The sequence below is a fragment of the Notamacropus eugenii genome, chromosome 2 (genome assembly GCF_028372415.1).
Source record: "Notamacropus eugenii isolate mMacEug1 chromosome 2, mMacEug1.pri_v2, whole genome shotgun sequence".
Classification (NCBI taxonomy): Eukaryota; Metazoa; Chordata; class Mammalia; order Diprotodontia; family Macropodidae; genus Notamacropus; species Notamacropus eugenii.
Genome location: NC_092873.1, coordinates 150,475,788 through 150,496,621, shown reverse-complemented (window position 1 = coordinate 150,496,621; position 20,834 = coordinate 150,475,788). Strand labels below are relative to the sequence as shown.

Genomic DNA, 20,834 nt, shown 5'->3' with positions numbered 1-20,834 from the left:
TAATTAAAGCTAGCATCTGTATAGCACTTTAAGGTTTGCAAAGCGCTTTACATGTTAGCTCGATTTGTGACATTGGGGAACGCTGCTGCTCTAAGTGTTGGGCACTCGAGGTTTGAATACCGCTGCGGGGCCACCCATTGTCCTCTGCTTCGGGGCAGACAGACTTTGGGAGGGGATGAACATGGAGATGGAGAGAGAGGGGAGAGGGCAGCCAAGCGAGGCTACCCGTAGAATTACTATCTCCATCCCACCCGACCTCAGCTTGCAGCTCTCTAGAGTCAGAGATTGCCGGAAGCAGAGGCGTACGTGGCACTAGGCACTAGGTCAGTCCCTAGGCTGCAGTCAGCTCGCCCTTCTTTTCTTTGGGAGGGGAGACTGGCATAGTTGTGGGGCTTGAAAGGGAGCAGCTTAAGAGATCTTCTTGGGTCTCAGGCGCTCGAGGGAGGTGACTGGGGGAGGGGGATCTAGGAACAGGGAGGCGGTCTCTACTGTTTGCCCCTCTGTTCCTACTTGTGCTTGGAGACCCGGGCTTCTTCCGAACGGGCTCTGCAAAGAATACCTACTATCAGGAAGGATGAGGTAGTTGGGGGGCAGGGGTGGAGAGTGGGGAAGGGTAATGGAAACAAGGCTGTCAGTAAATCCAGGGAGTAGGGGCGGGAGGATGGGGGTGGAGTGAGTCGGTATTAGAATACAGATGTAGAACTGGAAAAAATCAGATCATCTAGTTCAACCGTTTTGTCTTAGAGATGTAGAAACTGAGGCCCAGGGAAGGGAAGCAATTTTCCTAAAGTCACTTAAGTAGCCTCGGAAACCTATTTTGAATCTAGGTCCACTGGCTCAAAATCTCGAGTTCCATCTGTTGGATCAGGCTCTCTGCCCAAGCAGTGCCCTCAAGGAATTTCTTGGGATCGTGGTCCCACCAGATTTTCTCCCAGACCTACCTCCTGCAGCTTCCAAACGCACTTGGAGGATCAATATAATTTGAAAAAAGAAAAACTCGTGCCTACCTTGTACATTTTATGTACCCAGAAGAGATGTTTGGAATTCATAAGCTACATCTGAGTGTTTTTCGATTCCCCAAGCAGTTGTCCCCTGTTGTGACTAATTAGGAATGGTTAGATTTTTCTGAGCTTTTGGTGCCTTCCCAGCATCTAGATGGACTATCCTGTTATTAATTTGTGGGTAAAGTAAGATGAAACTTTTTTCTAAAAATTAGGATTCCTTTCATATTGAGATAACTAGATTGCTAATTAGAAGTACGGCAGAGAGCAGCAGCAAAAGCAGTTCCTTGTTGGAAGTAGGGTCATCTTACATTTGAACTTATTTGCAGGTGATTTGACCCTAATAATAGCTTAAATTTCTAATTCTTTTAAGAGGAAGACCCTAGTATGTATAAGGTCATCAGGATTTAATGACAAAACCAAAACAACCAACCAAACAAACAAACCCAAAACGTGCAAACACCTCCTGCTTTCAAAGACTTGACAGAGCAGCTTAAGGTTCACAAAGTGACTTCCTTACAACAACTCTGACATAAGTAGTAAGAGTATAAAAATTCCGATGTTACAGGTGGGAATACTGAGGCTCACTCAAAAGTTATGACTTGAATAGGGTCATGTATCTGGTGAATAACTGACTCTAGCTGAACCCAGCCAGGTATTCACTCATTTGGCACTGCTTCTATAAAGGTGTAACTTTCTACTGGATACTTGAAGTGACAAAAGCAATACTCAATCCTTTGAGCAACTACCACCTGTGGTAGTATATTATTCGTGGAGGGAGACACACACACACACAGGAGGCTGAACTGCACCCTACTAAGTGCTAGGAATACAAATCAGTCAGAAAGACAGTTCCTAAAAGTAAGCTGAAAAGTTTGTGGGTGTGTGTGGTGCCCTTTGACTGGAATGTTCTCCTTCCTCATCTGCACTGTTTATTTTCCTTTAAGCTCAAGTCCCATATTCCCCAAGACACCTTTCCCAGTCCCCTTTGCTACCTCAACTGCTAATGCTTGTCTTTTCCCAGTTACCTTTTATCTTTTCTGAATAATTCTTATATGTACCTAATTATTTACATATTGACTTCCCAATTAGGATATAACTTTTTTTGAGAGTGAAATGAGTGAAAGTTGCAGAGATAATTAGGTTTGGTATAAGGAAAAAATTTTCCAATAATTGGATCTATCCCAAATTGACCACCTTGGGATGTAATAGATTTTTCCTTATTGGGGATCTTTGAGTGGATGCTAGCTAAAGACATACTGAAGGTGCTGTAGAGGGGATTCTTGTCCAGGTGTAACTGAACTAGAGTTCCTTTTCATTTCTGAAATTCTAGGATTCCATTATATATCCAAGGTAGTAAATATTCAACATCATTAGTAGGCTGAGGGATTACATGGCCTGGAAAAGATTAAGTCCTTTAAGAAATTACCTTTCTCTTTTTGTGGTGGTTTCTGTTGCTCTCTGTACCTCTTCTCTGTAAAAGGATCTTACACTGTTGCTACTGAAACATCTTTTTCTTAAAGTATAATTTTTTATTAGTGTGATCATGGAAATTAGAATTGGATGGGATCTTAGAGATAATCTGTATCCTCATTTTTCATGTGATGAAACTTTAGGCCTAGAGAGGTTAAATGACTAGTGTCCAGGTCAAATAGAAAGGAAATCACAGAGCTTGAATTTCAGTCCTCATCTTCTAACCATAAATCCAGAGCTCTTTCCAGCATGCCCTATAGTCATTACGAATATTTCAGGGTGTATGCATATAACTCATATACCATTTGTATAAATCTGAGGTGTATGATTTCATTTGAGCCAAGTTAGTGTTCACAGTCATAAACCATATGAAAGGTTTTAAAAGGAGAAGCTGTGGATGGGGTGGGGAAGGGTAAGACTCCATCAATCTCACTAGTGATCTCGGGGGATCTAATTTTCTAATTAGACACTTTTCAGATGTTAACATAGAAAAAACTATTATATGCCTTGAATTTAGTTGTAGTTAAGGAAATACACTGAGTGTTTAGGTGTGACTGGGAAAATATTGGGTATTTCAGCTACAAATACTAATGGGATAGGAGTTTGACAGTACTGACTGGTAAACAAATTTTCATCTTTTTCTTTGACAGGCTGGCAAAGTGTCACTTATTGAGATGCCTACCATTAATGCTGTTATGATTATACAACTTTGTGTCCTTGTTGCTGCATTTTCAGCTCAATATTTACTTTCTCAGTGGTACAGAGCTGATTCTAGTCAAAGCCTTCAAGTAATAGAAAGGTGGTATTCTTTATTATCTTTTTATCACTAGGCTTTCTTTTTAATATTTAGAAAAATACCCAATTTTCCGTACGTTATTTGTAGCCAACTCTCAAGTCAACTTTAAAAAAATGTTGTCTTGCAATTTACTTGGCAAGAAATATATGGGCTGGCATTATTCTCTCTTGATCAGCACACTGGCATTTATTTCTCCAGTAACTTTGAAAATGAATGTGTGTACTTAACAATGTATGCAGCATAGTGTAGTACAGAGGTATCCCAAGATATCCCAGAATATATCTCAAAAGAAAACATATCTTACCAAAGGAGAATTATATCTTTCTGAAAGGGAAAATAACACACAGTTTGTTGTATTCCAGGAATGTAATTAACTTTTAGTGTTACATTTATTTTCAAGTATCATACTATATGTAACAGCCAAACAGCTGACCTAAAATAGTATTTAGATGGTCACAAAACCTTTTTGTAATTAAAAAATATAAATGATGGAGTCTGCCTTTTGAATCAGCCATAAATAGCCCTCAACAAAGCATAGTTAGTGTTAATAGTCTTATTGTGCATACCTGTTCTAAGCATGGATGGGCTGAGGGTAATTTAGGTTCATTACTGGAACAAAATGAAACTTCGTATGTCTTTAAACAGTTAATTAAAAGAGATTTACTTAGCCATAGTAGAAGGATATTCAGTAAAGATAGGAACTGAGGACACATCAAATTCATTCAGCTTAGCTAAGCTCCTTTGCCTCTAAATTACCCATTGTGATCCACCAGCCAAACTTTGGAGTATCCCTGGAGTTTTTCATGGCTACTTTATACTCAGGTGATGAGAAAGTGATATATAACAGTTTGAAACTTTAGTCTTCTGAGCTAACCAAGTTTTGAAGAAAGTATTAATTTTTTAATATCTTTTAAGAAAAAAAACAGAGTAACTCACATTGGAGAAGAGTTTAGGATATTGTCCTTTGACTCAGAGATACCATTGCTAGGCCCATACGCCAAAGAAATCAAAAAAAGATAAGGTCCTATAAGTACAAAAATATTATAGCAGACCTTTTTGAAGTTGCAAAAAACCTAGAAACTAAGGGGATACTGATCAATTGGTGAATCAATGAGAGAAATGATTACAGTTCTCTTTTATTAATAACCAATTAACATTGGGGAGATCCAGGGTTTTTTTTTCCCCTTTTTATTTCCTCATTCAAAGTCCAGTCCTTGTGAAAGATATTGTTGATAAATGAGATTATCCAGATCCTCTGGCTACATACTTCTTACCTCATCCAACTAGGAAACCTTACAAAGAGAATCTAATCTAGGTGAATTTTAGGTCCTTGTGTTCTACTCTGTAAAGACTAGGTGGATTTTGTCTGGATTGCTAGAGTCAGGTGGTCTGAGTGTAGAGATAGTTTCTTTGTCCAAGAACTTTGTCCAGTTTCTTCTTGTCCAAGAGTGACAGAATCAGAGTCATGTCCCCTGGTCCCTCATCAGAATAAGCCCACCTCTCATAATGTTTATTCTCTCATTAAAATTGTTGAAAAATCAGAGTTGATTTCTGTCTGTCAGGAACACCCACCCACCAAGGGTATATAAGCATTGAGTGGACACCCATGATTTGTCTTTGGTTTCCAAAAGTGCCATTGATCACATTTTTATTAATTATTTGCTAGCCATAATTAATAAAATGATTGTTACCCAGAAATTATTTCTCTTGGACTTTTCATAGGTCATGCTGAACTAAATTATGAAATATGAATGTAATAGCATACTATTATATATGTGCTATAAGAAATGATGTGAAATTATTTCAGAGAAAATTGGGAAAACACATGAACTGATTCAGAGTGAAGTGAACAGAATCATGAAAACAAATTCCAGTATAATGTCCTCTTTGTAAAAAAAAAATTTTGAAAGACTTAAGAAATTTAATTAGCACAATGGTCAACTGTGATTCCAAAGGACTTGTGATGAAGACTACTACTCCTTGTTGGACATTGCTATCTCTTTTCAGAAAAGTTGCCAATGCTTAATACCAATTTAAGAAGCAACATGAATACTCATCATGGAATTTTGAACCAAGTACACTTGGTCAAGGAGGCAGGATAAAGGAAATCTAGGCCATCTTGAGCTTGACCTTCAATATATAAATCCATTTTTGTTTTGAAACATCATGACCATATTCCAGAACTTCATATAATTGTGTTGTAATCTAACTATAAAAACACATTTCAAAGCCAAATACAGATACACAAGACTTAAGTTCTTCTATACTATTGGAAGATAGAAATGGTATAGATGGAATTATGTAATTGTTTTGATCCACATAGAAAGCAGGAAAGCAGCAAACACTGAATTTCAAAGCTGCATTATTGTCTCAGTAGATAGGTGTTTTAGTTAGAAATGACTTGGAAAATCATTCAGAAAAGTCATCCTTTAAGTAATAATTCTTTTACAATAAGTCCTCTTTTCCCATTAGTGTAATGATAAAGTTAGATATAGATTCCTTTACAGAAAAAAAAAAACTGTCTCCAAAATATAATTCAGAGAAATACAAAAAATCTTTTAAAAAAGACAAAAAATTTTAGTTCTCTGATGAAACAAATATCCATAAATACCCAAAATCATACTTGGGTAGGATGGGGCACAGTTTGGGGTAAGGTGAACAGCCTGCATAAGTTGTATTCTTTCTTATACATGTGAACACATTAGAATTGTACCATAATTCAGATTGTTCAAATGGCTCCTGCCTTTTCTCTTTGGAGATGGAAGTTATGTGTATATAACTTAGATTTATTTCCTGAAAAATCATCTTTTATTAAGAGTACCTAATATTGCATTCAAATATCTATGGCAAAATGATGCAGCAACTTTTTAGATACCACCGCTTTTGCCCTGACTAAAAACTATTGTGCATATTTTATTACTGTACGTTATAAAAAAACCCAAAAAACTTGCAAACATAGCATATACCTAACACTTGCTTTATCTAACTTATTTCCAAGAAACCAGTATTCTACCACACTTTTTTAGGCTATTGTAGCAATAGGTTTCAATTTTCATAGTTTGTCTGAAAGTACCAGCTTTACAGTATTCCTTGAAGAAAGATGTCTACCTGCACAGGTTTTATGTACTTCCCCATGTTTTAGCTCTGCTTAAGTTTTAAGAAAATTAATTCAGAAAACTCTGCTTAAGTTTTAAGAAAACTGATTTTCTTATTAACATAGCAAAACCTCATTATGAATATATGTTCAAAACTATAGTAAAACATGCTTTAACTCACAAATAATTTTAAAAACCTATCAATTTTCCTGTGTTTTTGTCTTATCTTAATACTAGACATATCTTACCTAAATTTTGTATTTCTTCAATGCACACAGATTTTTTCATTTAATTGAATATCTCCTTCCAATGTTAGTCAACTCACATTTCTATAGTTATACTTTTTTGTGCGTAATGTTGTCTTAGTTCTGCTGTCTTTACTTTTTAGGATTTTGTCTTTCCTTATTTCTCATTTCAATAATGTATTTTTCTGTTACATAGATTTATTCAGCCATTCCTTGGCTGTTGGACATATACTTCCAGTTTTCTACATAGATAACATAGTTGAAAATGTTTTGTATAGGTAATTAAAACTAGACATCCTTAGAGTACATTTCCTAGTAATGGACAACTAGGTCAAAAGGTCTGATCAATTTGTAAAAGCAAGGACCTCGACATATACAGGAAGGCCTGCTGTACAGGTTCTACGATCTGCTTTTCTAACAGGAAGGCAACTTTTGAGGGGTCAGAAATTACTTTAATCAATCACATGTATCATTCACTTAGTTAAGGAGAAAAACTCAGCACCCTGAATTTCAGAGAAAATACAAAGAAATCAAAATCAACAGACATGGCTTCCAACTGTTTGACATAAGCAACACATATATCATAGATCAACAGACAGATCCAGCTATCTGACCATTACATGCATAGTTACCAAAGAGAGAAGCACCAACGTCTGGCTTTTCAAAGTGGGGGGACGGCTGGGAGGCTCCTTAGCAGCTGCCCATTGTCTCATCTGGCCAAACAAACACTTCCAATCGGTAAGCGCCAAAGTAACACCTCACCTCCGAGTATTTATTCATTTTTTAGAGCCAGAGGGCATCACAACCCAATGTCTCATTAACAAAAGGTGTGGTCCTTTCTACATATCTTCCCTAATCAAACTCCTCTTAATGGGCAGGCTTGTTAATGGATGAGAAAGATCTTTAATCTCATTAAGAAGCAAAATTATATTAACAATAAGCAAAAATGCATTATTTTTCACACAATTTCATATAGTAAGTCTCATTCTGTACTGTCAATTTGCTACCCAACAAAACTCCATCAATTTTCAATTCTCATGGCAGTATCAATGTACTTGTTTCTCTGTAGTCTCTAGGATTGTTGTCATTTTTAATTATTTTTGCCAATATAATGACTAGGCAGTGATATTGCCAGGTTATTTTAATTTACATTTTCCTGACTACTTGTTTGTTTGAATATTTTTGTGTTATTATTTAAAACTTGTATCCTCTTCCATACTGTTTATATTCATTGTAGACAGACTATTTTTCTTATAAATGGATACCAGGTCCTCATAGATTTTGAATGTTAGGATTTAATCTCAGGGAAAATCCCAAATATATCAGTTTACTGAATTTTCTTTTCATGGTTAATTGTGTGTGTGTGTGTGTGTATATTTAGGAAGACAATTACTGTGTGTAGGAAAGAAAATTTAGTTAAGGTTGTCCCTACCCTTATGAATAATTTCTTCCCTCTGTTCAATAGATAAATTTTTTTTTTGAGACGGAATAGCATTCATTTTATTCCAACTCATGAACTTACCCCACTCCCTATATTTAACTTCCTTAACCCAAGAGATCATTAACACCATAAGATCTGCAAAATGTTTTTTCCTTACTATGCCTCTTTTTACAACCATATACTAATTTAAAACAATATTTTTGTTTCAGATTAATTGACTACTGGAACAATTTTAGATGTTCATACCTAGGTCAGAATGTATGGACCAGATATTTAAAGCACCAGATGGTAAAGATGAGGTAGGGCATAATTGTGCTAATAAGTTTGTTCTGACATAAAAATGAAAATAATTACAGAATACTATTTCAATCCGATGACTGTCTTCCTCAAACATATACTTTCTTGAACCTTATGATCAAAAACAATTATTTTGCCTAAGAGAGATGGTATAAAAATGAGAATGTTGGGAAAATTCTTTTCTTGTCTTTTTTCCATAGCTTTGAACACTCAATTATGTAGCAGAGGCTTAATGTTGATTAAAGTAAAAATTTTATAAGTTGAATAAGCATTGTGCTTGATCCTAGACATTGTTTTATATAAGTAAAAGAAGTCAGACTATTCAACTTATTTGAATTTGAAATTTGAAAGCCTACATTTGAACTCCTCACTTAGAAGAAGAAGTATCACCCATGAAAGTAGAACTTGCCCCATTTTATAGTTGAGGGCAAAGAGGAGCTTGCTAATTGACAAAAAGAGAAGAGTTGGGTTCTAAGTCTGAATGAATCCTTTTCCTTTAAGCCTTATTTCAGGTGCCAACTCTTCCTTGAAGGCCTTCTCTCATCAACCAGTTGAAAGTATTTTTTTTCCCCCTCCTTTCTCAGCTTCTCCTAGACTCAGGGATGGGGAACTTGCAGCTTCGAGGCCACATGTGGCTCTCTAGGTCTCCACATTTGGCCCTTTGACTGAATCCAAACTTGAAGTATCCCCACCCCTGGATCTAGATCTTTCCTTTGCCCCATGACACTGTCATAGGATTTAAAACTTAAAAAAAAATAGTAATCATCTAGTCCAAGGTTAGGTCTCTTAAGTTCCTTCCAATTTGAGATTTGGTGATTCCGTGGTTTGTGTGTTTTGTACATTGTGCTTTCCATGTAGATTGTAACCTTCTTGAGGGTATGTATTATCATTTGGCATCTTTACATCTCCAGTACTTAGCCTTGCACAAACAACAAATAGGTATTTAATAAATATTTTTTGAATTGAATACCTAGTAAAGAAAAAATAAAATTTGAAAATAACAGGCATTTGACTTTTTCCAAAATTTGTACATCATATTGGCTAGCATTATTTCAAATACGTTGACATTGGTTTGTCAACCAATCAGTTGAGTCAGGCAGTTCAACAAGTAACGATTCAGGGGCCTTAAATACCTCTTTTCATTAGTTATTCTGAGACTTTAGTTTCTCATCAGCTATTCTGAAACCTAGATGGGGGTTTAGCTGAAGAGAGGAATGTAAAAATGAGCCAAAAAAAAAGTCAAAGAATTTCAGAGATGGAAGAGAACTGTGACATTTATATTGGTCCAACCTACATCTCCAAAGGAATTTGTATATTCTCTCCACAAAGTCTCCAGTAGAAGACCTCCAGTGAGTGGGAACCTATTACCTCTTCAGTTAGTCCATTCTACTTTTGAAGAGCTCTAATGGTAATGAAATCTAACTGTTAGGAAGCTAATATTTGCTTCTGGCAACTCTCACCCAGTAATACTCATTCTGCCTGGGGCCCTGAAAGGCAAAAAAGAAGAGAATGAAGTGTCAATGGGATAACAATATAAACTGACATCTTGAGGTCAGTTGCTGTGACTAAACAGTTCACTGTGTTATATTTTGTATTCTTGAATAGAGGTTGCCCCAAATCTTACAGGCTGTACAACTACTGTTAAAAGGAAACATATGGATGACACTTAAAAATGATTATACAAAATGATTCCATGAAAATTATTACCAAAATTCATGAGTTCAAATTGATTAAAAAAAAAAAAACCAAACTTCACTGGTCTCTTTAAACTTTTCATTATTTTGGTTTCCGTTTTTCCTCTTTACTCCCAAGTCTTCCTATGGTATGCCATTTCCCTACTATCATTAAAATAATATAAGTAATTCTAGGTTACATTCAGGCATTATATAAGCCAAATTTTGGTTTTTGGTCATATAATTTATACTATGTCAATTTGAATATTTCAGTACTTCAGTTTCATTGACATGGGTTGTCTTTTCACCCACACAGACAACAACCTCTCCACAATTTAGCAGTCGATGGTCTTTGACTATTCCTGGGGCTGAAAATCTTCCCACCCTGTCTCCATTTGGAAGTGTAACTCTAGGAATTTAGCTAGGCTGGGTGTTCAAACAATAGGCTTTTTCATTTCCTGGCTTGTATTTCAAATCCTGTTGGCTTCATAAGACCAAATAGACCCAGAGCTCAGTTACAAAGCCTTTGAGAACACTGGGTCAGCACCTCATGCCTTGACTGTATTATATCAGAATATGGCTCTGTTAGTAGTGGCTTAAAATTACATGCATACATACATACAAAAATGTATACATGTATAAAAACAAAATTTATACATTAGCACATATATATCTTAATGTCTACTTTGTTAGGAAAGAGGTGTTTATAAGTTTGTTGGGCTACGTCTACTATGTCAAAACAATGTGAGTCTGTCTATACACACACACACACATACATTTGTCTGAATGTATATACATTTAGTTTTGACAAAACTGGGGATATGTCTGCTGTGTCAAAACAAAATGTGTCTGCACACACACACACACACACACACACACACACACACACACAAACACGATCCACACACATCTCAAACATATCCCTTCCTGGTGTTGCCAAAACAAAATGTGTGTCTGTGTATATAGGTGTGTGTATTTATCTACATGGGCACATACAGACACATCCCAGCAAACATCTAAACAACTCTTTCCTGGGAAAGCACGTTTTCCGCAAAATAATTTAAAAAATTACTTAATTGCAACCATTTTCTCCTTTTGCTATTTAGTATGTTAAAAGACAGATATGTTTTTTGTTTTTGTTTTTTTTTTTTTTTACAATTTCGTGCTGTCATCATCCATTTGCTTGACTGCGGTTTTCTTGAGTTTTTTAGTCTTTGTCATTTACTACATTGCTTAGTCAATGTTGATGTACTTTTGGCTCACTTTCTTCACTATGCACTACTCATTTAAGTCTTTGTATGCCTCTGAATTCTTCATACTTATTGCTTCTTATGGAATGGTAATATTCTATTACATTAACATACCACAATTTGTTCAGGGCAATCCTCATTTGTGGGGCACATAGATACTTTTTAATGGTGAATTCTTTTTCAGATGTGGGTCTATTTTTAATAGTAAAGGCTCCATTTTAACTAATCAGAATTTGTGTAAATATTGACTTACTCAATACCATTTTCCAGAGAGTAGCACTTATTTTTTATAAAACAGCCAGAGAAATAGCAGCTGCTCCTGGTTTGATCTGGGTGAAGTAGAGGGAATGTTTTCTAAATACATGTAGCTCAAGCTAAAAATGAGAATTTATTTCTATCTTCCTTCAGGTATTTCTTAGTTAATATTATTTTTTACTGGTTAGAAATGTTGTGAACTTGGTATTCTAGCTGAGACAGTATAAATTAAAATTTTAATTTTAAAAGATTCTTGATCTTTGGAATCTTAAAACCTTCCTCCTCTGTTCATGTTGTTGTTCAGTGATTTCATTCATGTCCAACTCTTCATGACCCTTTGTAGGGTTTTCTTGGCAAAGATACCATAGTGGTTTACCATTTCCTCCTCTAGCTCATTTTGCAGAAGAAGAAACTGAGGCAAACAGGGTTAAGTGACTTACTCAGGGTCACACAGCTGGTAAGTGTTTGAGGCTAGATTTGAATTCAGGAAGATGAATCTTCCTCACTTCAGGACCAGCACTCTATCCACTATGCCACCTAGTTGCCCTTATGTTCACATTTCTTTCACTTATTAAGTCAGGTTTCTAAAGAAACAATACAGTTACCACAGGAGTTGCAATGGGAACACACATCCCTGGATGCCATAGTTCTGCCCTTCAAGAGAAATCAACCTATTGCCCACATACTCTTCAAACACAACTATAACTTCATTGCTGCTCTGCCCATCTCTGTGTGTCTGGCTATTGCTATGTTTCTGCCTTCTCTGTCAATAGAGATACAGGAAGTTCTTTAACTTTGTAAGCCTGTGTCATTCATCATAACTCATCAATGGTATGCTTGCAGAGATACTCAGTTTCTGAAATTTTTGGAGTTTAATTTAGAAACTGGATAATGTGAATCACCATAAAGAAATGGTTCATGAAGTATCTTTCTCTTTTATAGAAATAAGATTTCCAAGCACTACAAGCAATTTTTTAAAATTAGAATGACCAAGGAAATGATCTAATTCCAATATTTTCCTTAGATAATTACATCCTAAAATTCTACATTCAGCAACTGAATATCTGAACTTAATCCTCAAGCTTGAGAATAGTTAGGGCTGGGAATGATAAATTCTACAGTGGTAATAGTATGTTATAGTATATATTGAAATTCCATGATGCATTTTATGTTGCTTTTCATGGTCTCTTTTAAATAAGCTAACTTTTAAATCAATTGCATATTTGTATTGGTTTGTTTTTACCTTTATAATAAATGATTCTGCATCTTTTTCATTCCAGGAACTGGTACAATGAAGATGAAGAATATATCCATGCTTACTTTGCAGGTATTGGGCTAGTCAGAAATTGAGCATTAAGAAAATTCTGTATTTCCTGCCTTCATGATCAACAGGAAATTAAATATATTTCAATCCTTACTGCAGTACAAAATGTTTTGAACAGTTGGTGCTAAATTGAGCGTGAACTGAAACATTTTTTTTTACTTGATCACATTGTATTTACTTGGGCTGGGGTTATTTATTTTGGATTGTTGCCTCAATTTTTCTCATTGGGATTATAACAGATATAATTCAGCATTAAAGCAAAAAATATCTATAAAAGCCATCTTTGCAAAATGCTAAAACTCATTACTATGCACATTTTAAAAGCAGGTTTTGAAAAAGGAATACATGTAACGAAAACACTAACTTTTAAACAGCAGTCTAGTAAATTGTTGAATTTATCAGGATATAGGTGCCTATAATGACCACAATAAAAACTAAAGAAAGGCCTTTGAATGTGAAGTGTAGAATGGTTTATGGTCAGGAATCTGTGAAACAGAGAATAGTTAACATCAATAGTGACAGAGAACATATGAAGGATAATGTATATAGATCTTTAGAAATATTTCACATTTAGGATATAATAATTTAAAGTTGTAACAGCCTAAAGATGACTTTATCTACTAAAAACATTTGAGTGAGCGACTTAATGAATTACTTTACATTAAGTACCCTTAACAGTACTATCCTTAATTTGAGGCACTTTAGCTGGGATATAGCAATGCTTACAATATATCTCCTGAAGTTATGCTTTATAAACATGATGGTTATATATACTGAAGTATGCTATGAGAATAGTTCCCCTCCTTGGTCTACAAGTCCCTGCAAATGATGTCATTCTAGGGCTACAAACTCCATTCCTGCCTTCTTAGATAAATAAGATAAGGGTATCTAAGATACCTTAGATAAATAAAACCCACCTTTGAAAACCTCATCTCTTTGTATCATCATTAACCACCCTTCTTGTTTCTCTTCTAACTCAAAAAGCTGTGGGGGAGGGAGAAGATGGTGAGGATAATAACAAAATTTGAAGATGAGACTTGTTTTCTTTTAGACTAATCTTTAAAAACCAGTAACAATGGCAAACAAAACTCTTACCAGAAAGGAAATGACCTGGGATGGGATGCCTATGAGAGGGGAATCAGGGTTTCTTTTAGGAATAGGGAGAAAGGGGGTGGAGCCAAAATGGCAGAGAAAATCCTGAACTCTCATCAGTTTCTCTCCAAATACTTTTAAAATAATGCCTCTAAAATTCTGGAGCAGCAGAACCCACAAAAGGGCAGGGTGAAACAATTTTCCAGCCCAAGACAATTTGGAAGGTCAGCAGCAAGAAAAGACTTTTGTATCTAGGTGAGAGTGGAACCAGTTCAGTACAGGCTGCACTAGCACAGACCAGGACCCAGCAAACCAGGAGGCATTGGGAGCAACTGAACCAGCGGCTGCAGCAGCTGCTTCCAGAGCTCTCAGCCCACAGATGGTAAGGAGGTTGGACAACTGGTCAGGAGATTACAGAGATCCATCTGCTAACACAGGGGAGCATGACTTTGTTGTATTATCCATCTTGGATCCCCTTTGCAGTCCTAGGGCAAGGAGGAGCACTGGCACACCAGAGCTTGTGGCTACAGAGTAGTGGGGACCGTGGTCATATTTCCAGGGCAGAACGATGTCCTTATGGTTGCTCATAGACCAGAACACAGGCCAGTATAGTAGTAAACATACTTGTGTCCTTAATCATACCACTTTGGAAGAAATGAAAGCTTACAGACCCCCAGAACTAGCTCTGAAAACAGGTGCACAAAAACCCTGCAGCCTGGGAAAGTATGCCCTCCACCCTGGAAGCAGAGTCCCACTTTAGCATAGTCAAAAATCAAGAAATAGACTGGAAAAATAAGCAAATGACAGAAAAAATTCTAGCTACAGATATCCCTTTATATACCAGAGATTATAGGCTTAGCACCCCCAAGATCTGGAAAGTCCATGTAAAAAATATTTTTTTGCCCTCCCTTCATGCCAGAGAAGAAGTCTTTTATGGGGTGTTTACTGTAGCTTATTGTTAAATTTGGGTTAAGTATTTGGTCATAGGCTCTGTGTTGTCTGCTGGCCTTCATGTGTTGTCTGAGACTTCTGCAAAATTCCCACAAAATTTCTATTTAATTTCTTATGGTGACCTGCAATATACTGAAACTGCAATGGGGAAAGTCATGATGTGGAGGGGATAACAATATACAGTGTTACTGTGATGACAAGGAAGATCAAAACACACCCAGAAGAAGAAAACAAAGTCAAAACTGCTGCATCCATAGAAATAAAAATATAAATTGGTCTCAGGTTGTGGAAGAGCTCAAAAAAAGATTGTAAAAATCAAGTAAGAGAGGTAGAGGAAAAATTGGGAAGAGAAATGAGAGTGATGCAAGAAAGTCAGGGTGGTAAAGGAGGCACAAAAAATATGGAAGAAAATAACACCTTAAAAAGCAGAAGAGATCAAATGGTAAAAGAGGCACAAAAATCCAATGAGGAGAATGCCTTATAAAGCAGAATTGGTCAAATGGAAAAAGAGATACAAAAATTCACTAAAGAAAAGAACTTGAAAATTAGAATTGGGCAAGTGGAAGCTAATGAGATATCAAGAAAGAATAAAACAAAATAAAAAATGAAAAAAATAGAAGAAAATGTGAAATATCTTATTAGAAAAACAACTGACTAGGAAAACAGATCCAGGAGAGACAATTTAAAAATTAATGGACTACCTGAAAGCCATGATTAAAAAAAAGCCAAGTCATCATCTTTCAAGAAATTATTAAGGACAACTGCTCTAATATTCAAAATTCAGAGGAAAAAATAGAAATTGAAAGAATCCACTGATCACTTGCTGAGATTCCAAAATGAAAAATGCCAGAAATATTATAGCCAAATTCCAGACCTCCCAGATCAATGAGAAAATACTGCAAGCAGCCAAAAAGAAATAATTCAAATATGTGGAGCCACAATCAGGATAATACAAGATTTAGCAGCATTAAAGGATCAGAGGGCTTGGAATATGCCATTCCAGAGGACAAAGGAGCTAGGACAGAATCAACCAAAACTGTATGATCCTTCAGAGGAAAAAATGGAAATTCAGTGAAAACAGGAGATTTTCAAATATTCCTCATGAAAAGGCCCAGAGCTAAATAGAAATTCTGACTTTCAAATACAAAACTCAAGAGAAGCATAAAAAGGTAAACAGGAAAAAGAAGTCATAAGGGCTTAAATAAGGTTAAACTGTTTTCATGGGAAAATGATACTTGTAACTCTACAAATGTTTTTATTACTAGAAAGTTAAGAGGAGTATATGTAGAGGGCATGGGTATGAGTTGAAAATAATGGGATGATTATCTAAAAAAAATTAGGGATGAGAAAGACCAGTGCACTGGGAGAAAGGGAAAGGAAGTGATAGAATGGGATAAATTATCTCACATAAAACAGGCACAAAAGAGCTTCTATAGTAGAGGAGAAGATGGAGGAGGTGAGTGAATTATTCTCTTCAGAATTGGCTCATAGAAGGAGTAACATACTCTCAGCTGGATAGAGACATCTGTCTTACCCTACAGAAAACTTAGAGGGGAAGGGAATAAAAGAAGGTGGAGGATGATAGACAGGAGGGTAGGTTGGGTAGATAAAAGGCAGATGCAAAACACTTTTGAGGATGGACAGGGTGAAAGGAGAGAAGAGGATAAACAGGAGAGGGTGAAATAGGATGGAAGGAAATATACACTCATCATAACTGTGAAGAAATTTTAAAGTTTCTCTGATAAAGACTTCATTTCTCAACCATATAGAGAAGTGAGTCAAATTTATAAAAAGAAGAGCCATTCCTCAATTGATAAATGGTCAAGGGATATGAACAGGCAATTTTCAAAGTAACCAAAGCTATCTATAATTATATGAAAAAATGGCCACACTATTGATTAAAGAAAGGCAAATTAAAACAACTCTTATCCACCACCCCATAGCATCAAATTGGCTAATATGACAGAAAAGGAAAATAACTGTTGGAATGGATGTGGGGAAATTGAGACACTACTACACTGTTGGTGAAGTTGTATACTGATTCAACCATTCTGTAGGGCAACCATTTGACCAAAGATTACAACTACTATGTCTGTATTCAAAAGAAGTAAAAAAAAAAACAAAACAAAAAGAGAAAGGAGTTATACAGCACAAAAATATTTGTAGTGGCTCCTTTAATGGTGACAAACAATTGGAAATGGAGAGGATGTTCATCGACTGGGGAATGGCTGAACAAGTTGTTGTATGTGGTTGTGATGGAACTGTGCTATAAGAAATGATGAGCAGGATGCTCTCAGAAAAACCTGGAAAGATTTACATGAATTGATGCAAAGTGAAATGAGTAGAACCAGGGGAACACTGTACACAGTAACAGCAATGCTGTACAATGATGAACTGTGAATTACTTAGCTATTCTCAGCAATTCAGTGATCCAAGACGATGCCAAAGGATTTCTGATGAAAAATGCTAGGCATCCAAAAAAAGAACTGGAGTCTGAATGCAGATTGAAGCAGATTTTTTATTTTTCTTGGGGTTTTTTGGCCTGTTTTATTTCACAACATGCCTAATATGGAAATGTTTTGCAAGACTGCACATGCATAACCTATACCAAATTGCTTTCCTTCTCAATGAGAGGGAAAGGGTAAGGAAGAGGAAGAGGGAATTTTGAACTCAAAAATTTAAAAAAATTAATATTAAAATTGTTTTTCATGTAATTGAGGACAGAATAAAATATTAAATATATATATTCTAAAATAAAAAAATAGGGAGATCTAGTGAGGAATATAGTAAGCTGTATCTGAAACTAGTTTTCTTATTCCTTGTTGCTGAGTCATTTCAGTTCTGTCCAACTCTTCATGACTTCACTTTGAGGTTTTCTTGATAAAGATAGTGGAGTGGTTTGCCATTTACTTCTCCAGCCCATTTTACAGATGAGGAAAAGTGAGCCAGACAGATTTAAGTGACTTGCCATGTACTCCATATATATTTTGGGGTATTTACTTCCATATGTGAATTTCTTATGCTTTTGTAACTCATCCCTTCATTGTTTTTTAAATACGGGGATTAATTATTGTTTGTGAGTTGCTTAGACTAGCACCTTCTGTTATCAAGACTCTTCTATATTTTAGTACCACTAGAGAGGGCTATTAGAGACATCTTAAATGAGTCAAATATTAACCCTCTAAAGGCCTAGTGGTGTAGGTAGTTAAAGCTATAGTCTATTAATCATGCTTTACTTTTCTCTTTCAGCATGAGTAGCTAAAGCTTTTTAGTTTGGAGCATATTAGTTAGACTGCTTTTTGGTGATGGTAAATACTTGATATATAGATAAATCTTGAAACTGCTGTACTCAATCAAATATTTTCTTTGCTTAATATTTTTATTATTGCTATGATAGAACCAACTCGAATTCGAAGTCCAAGGCCAGAATCTGTTCAGTTTAAAGTGGGAATGGTGATAATGCACAAGCAACTTGGCTATTCAGGAGTAATTATTGGTTGGGATGTAGAAGCTAGAGCTCCAGAAGAGTGGCTAAAACAGAGATATCCTCCTGAGAAACAGGTTAGAAAACATTTAATTTTTAAAACAAGATTAGTACAGATAATTCACTTGGATTTGGAGGCATTTTAATTTATCCAGGTATGTAAAAATTGTCATAAATGAGTTAAGCTTTAAAGAAGATCGAAATATGTACATTAGGAAGAATGTCTTATTAGACACTGATGGATTATTAGAGCTAGAAGAGACTTTTAAAAATAATTTTGTCTTAACTTCTACATTTTACAGAGAAGATAAAAACTAAGAGAAGGTTAGTAAATGAACTGGAAGAGCTGGACCTTGAACTCAGCTTTTCTGACTCCAAGTCCATGCTCTTTCTACTACAATTTAATTATTATTCTTGGCATTTTTTTGAGTTAAAATTATTCATGAAAATATAGCAGAGGGACTACGTAGTATGTTGCAAACACCACCACCAAGCACCACAAATTTGCCTTAGTACCAATTGAAACAAGTTATTTCTAAATCCTAGATAGGCACAGATTCACATTGTTTCTCTTGCCAAAGAATGGATGTAAAGCAATGATGGGTGATTTGTACATTTTTAAGACACGCAAAAACTGGGTAATGGCTTTTATTACTGTTATATCTTAGAGAAACTATTCAAAGAATTAAACTTGAATAAACAGTTTTTGTGGGTTTTTTTGTGTTGTACCTTTTTTAGACTATGAATTTTATAAGATAAATAATTGTTACTGTTCAGTTATTTCAGCTGTGTCCAACTCTTTGTGATCCCATTTGGGATTTTCTTGGTAAAAATACTGGAATGGTTTGCCACTTCCTTCTTCAACTCATTTTACAGATGAGGAAATTGAGGCAAACAGTAAGTGTCTAAGGCTAGATTTGAACTCAGAAAGGTGAGTCTTCCCTGACTCCAGGCCTAGCACTCATCTACCACCCACCTAGCTGACCCATAATAATTAGGCCTTAAATTATTCAGAGCACAGTTGTAGCTTTTACTCCTCAGTGCCTCATCTCACTTTTCTGAGTGAAACTGTGGCTTAGATTAAGAAATGTAAACTTTTTGATATATATTGTATCTTTGAAATTTTAAAGTCATTTAGTTTTCTTCTAGAGGTATATCTAACTGACATTTTGCCACTACAAACTAGGTCTTACTAAATCAGAAGTAACCTGATAACAACAAACTTATATAATTTTTACAGTAGCAATATTTATTGTATTTTTTAATTTTTTATTATAGTGTTTATAGTTTATTGTATATTTATAGTTTATCATAGTATTTAGTTATTTTACGGTACCAGTGTTATAGTATATTATTTTAATTTTAAAAATCATTTTAGTTTAGAAATTACTTTTAAAAAATTAGCAACATATTTTCATATATATCCTTATTATTTTTCCATTTCTTTCTTCACAGTATTTAAGAAAATCTCCTCATTATCGAATTCTAGTCAACATATCCAACAGAATTGGTATATCTACAGTTTACATTCCTGAGGAGAACCTAAAAGTTATTACGGGATATGAGGTAAAGTATCTCAAGTTACAAGCTATTTCTTTCTGTAGGTTTATTTATCATAAAGTGAAAGTAAGTATTGATCTATTAAATACATATACATAACATATATATACACACACACATATTTTAAAAAAGCCAAACTGTATAACCAGTACAAATTTCAGAATGTAGCATTAAATTCCAATCATAGTAAACTGCAACCTTATGTGGCATGTTACTATACCATGGCTTCATGCTGTATTTTAGGTCTGTATTAAATCTCTCATTTTAAGAACTTTTCTGAAAAGAGGAATGACAATGGCATGCTGCTTCCTGAAAGGTGAAAAGAACAAGACCCTAGAGGGTCCATGCCTCCAGAGCTTCACCTATTTTGAGAAACTAGAGAGATTAAGGCTCACCTTGCAACACAATCTGGCTGGCTCTGCTATGACTCTCCTTAGTGCTGTGAAATTTCTTAGCACCTCTCTCTAATGAGGCTCCATCAATAGCACAGATCATGAACTCACAGTTATTATATCACACCTAACATCCTTAAATGAGGACAACATGGAATGTTCTATTTTTGTTTTTGTTTAATTAATTTCTTCCTTTAGTCATCTTATCTATAATGAAAAAAAAGTGTTCTCCAAAATTGTGCTTATGAACTAACATGGAAAATGATTTTTAGGTAATCCATCCTGACTTGAAAGTCTACTTCAGCAAGTATGATGGAGCCAAATACATTATGCAGCCATGGCTAAAACAAATCTATCCTCATGACTAAATCTATTTTTATCAATGACTGTATTTGTTGTACAGTCCCCCACCTAAATTTTTCCTTTATTGTGACAAATGGAAACCCAGGTATAACTGATACTGCTTAATTTCTGAAATAAATAAATGAATACTTTTAAAACATGA

The 20,834-nt window shown here is 35.3% G+C and overlaps 1 protein-coding gene across 1 annotated transcript; it reads left to right on the top strand.

The window, feature by feature from the left end:
- The first annotated feature begins 498 nt into the window (after positions 1 to 498).
- On the top strand, positions 499 to 20,834 carry LOC140526441 (F-box only protein 21-like). Its single transcript, XM_072642655.1, has 6 exons — positions 499 to 579; positions 3,125 to 3,273; positions 12,807 to 12,853; positions 18,291 to 18,454; positions 19,833 to 19,943; positions 20,602 to 20,834. Exons 2-6 carry the CDS (start codon positions 3,149 to 3,151, stop codon positions 20,695 to 20,697), a joined length of 543 nt encoding a protein of 180 aa, XP_072498756.1. The 5' UTR covers positions 499 to 579; positions 3,125 to 3,148; the 3' UTR covers positions 20,698 to 20,834.

What these genes read in the sequence shown, in the direction of transcription:
- LOC140526441 (XM_072642655.1), top strand. Translation starts at nt 3,149, where the DNA reads ATGCCTACCATTAATGCTGTTATGATTATACAACTTTGTGTCCTTGTT. An exon ending in AGCCTTCAAGTAATAGAAAG is followed by an intron (nt 3,274 to 12,806) that starts GTGGTATTCTTT and finishes TTTTCATTCCAG; the next exon opens with GAACTGGTACAATGAAGATG. An exon ending in TATCCATGCTTACTTTGCAG is followed by an intron (nt 12,854 to 18,290) that starts GTATTGGGCTAG and finishes TTGCTATGATAG; the next exon opens with AACCAACTCGAATTCGAAGT.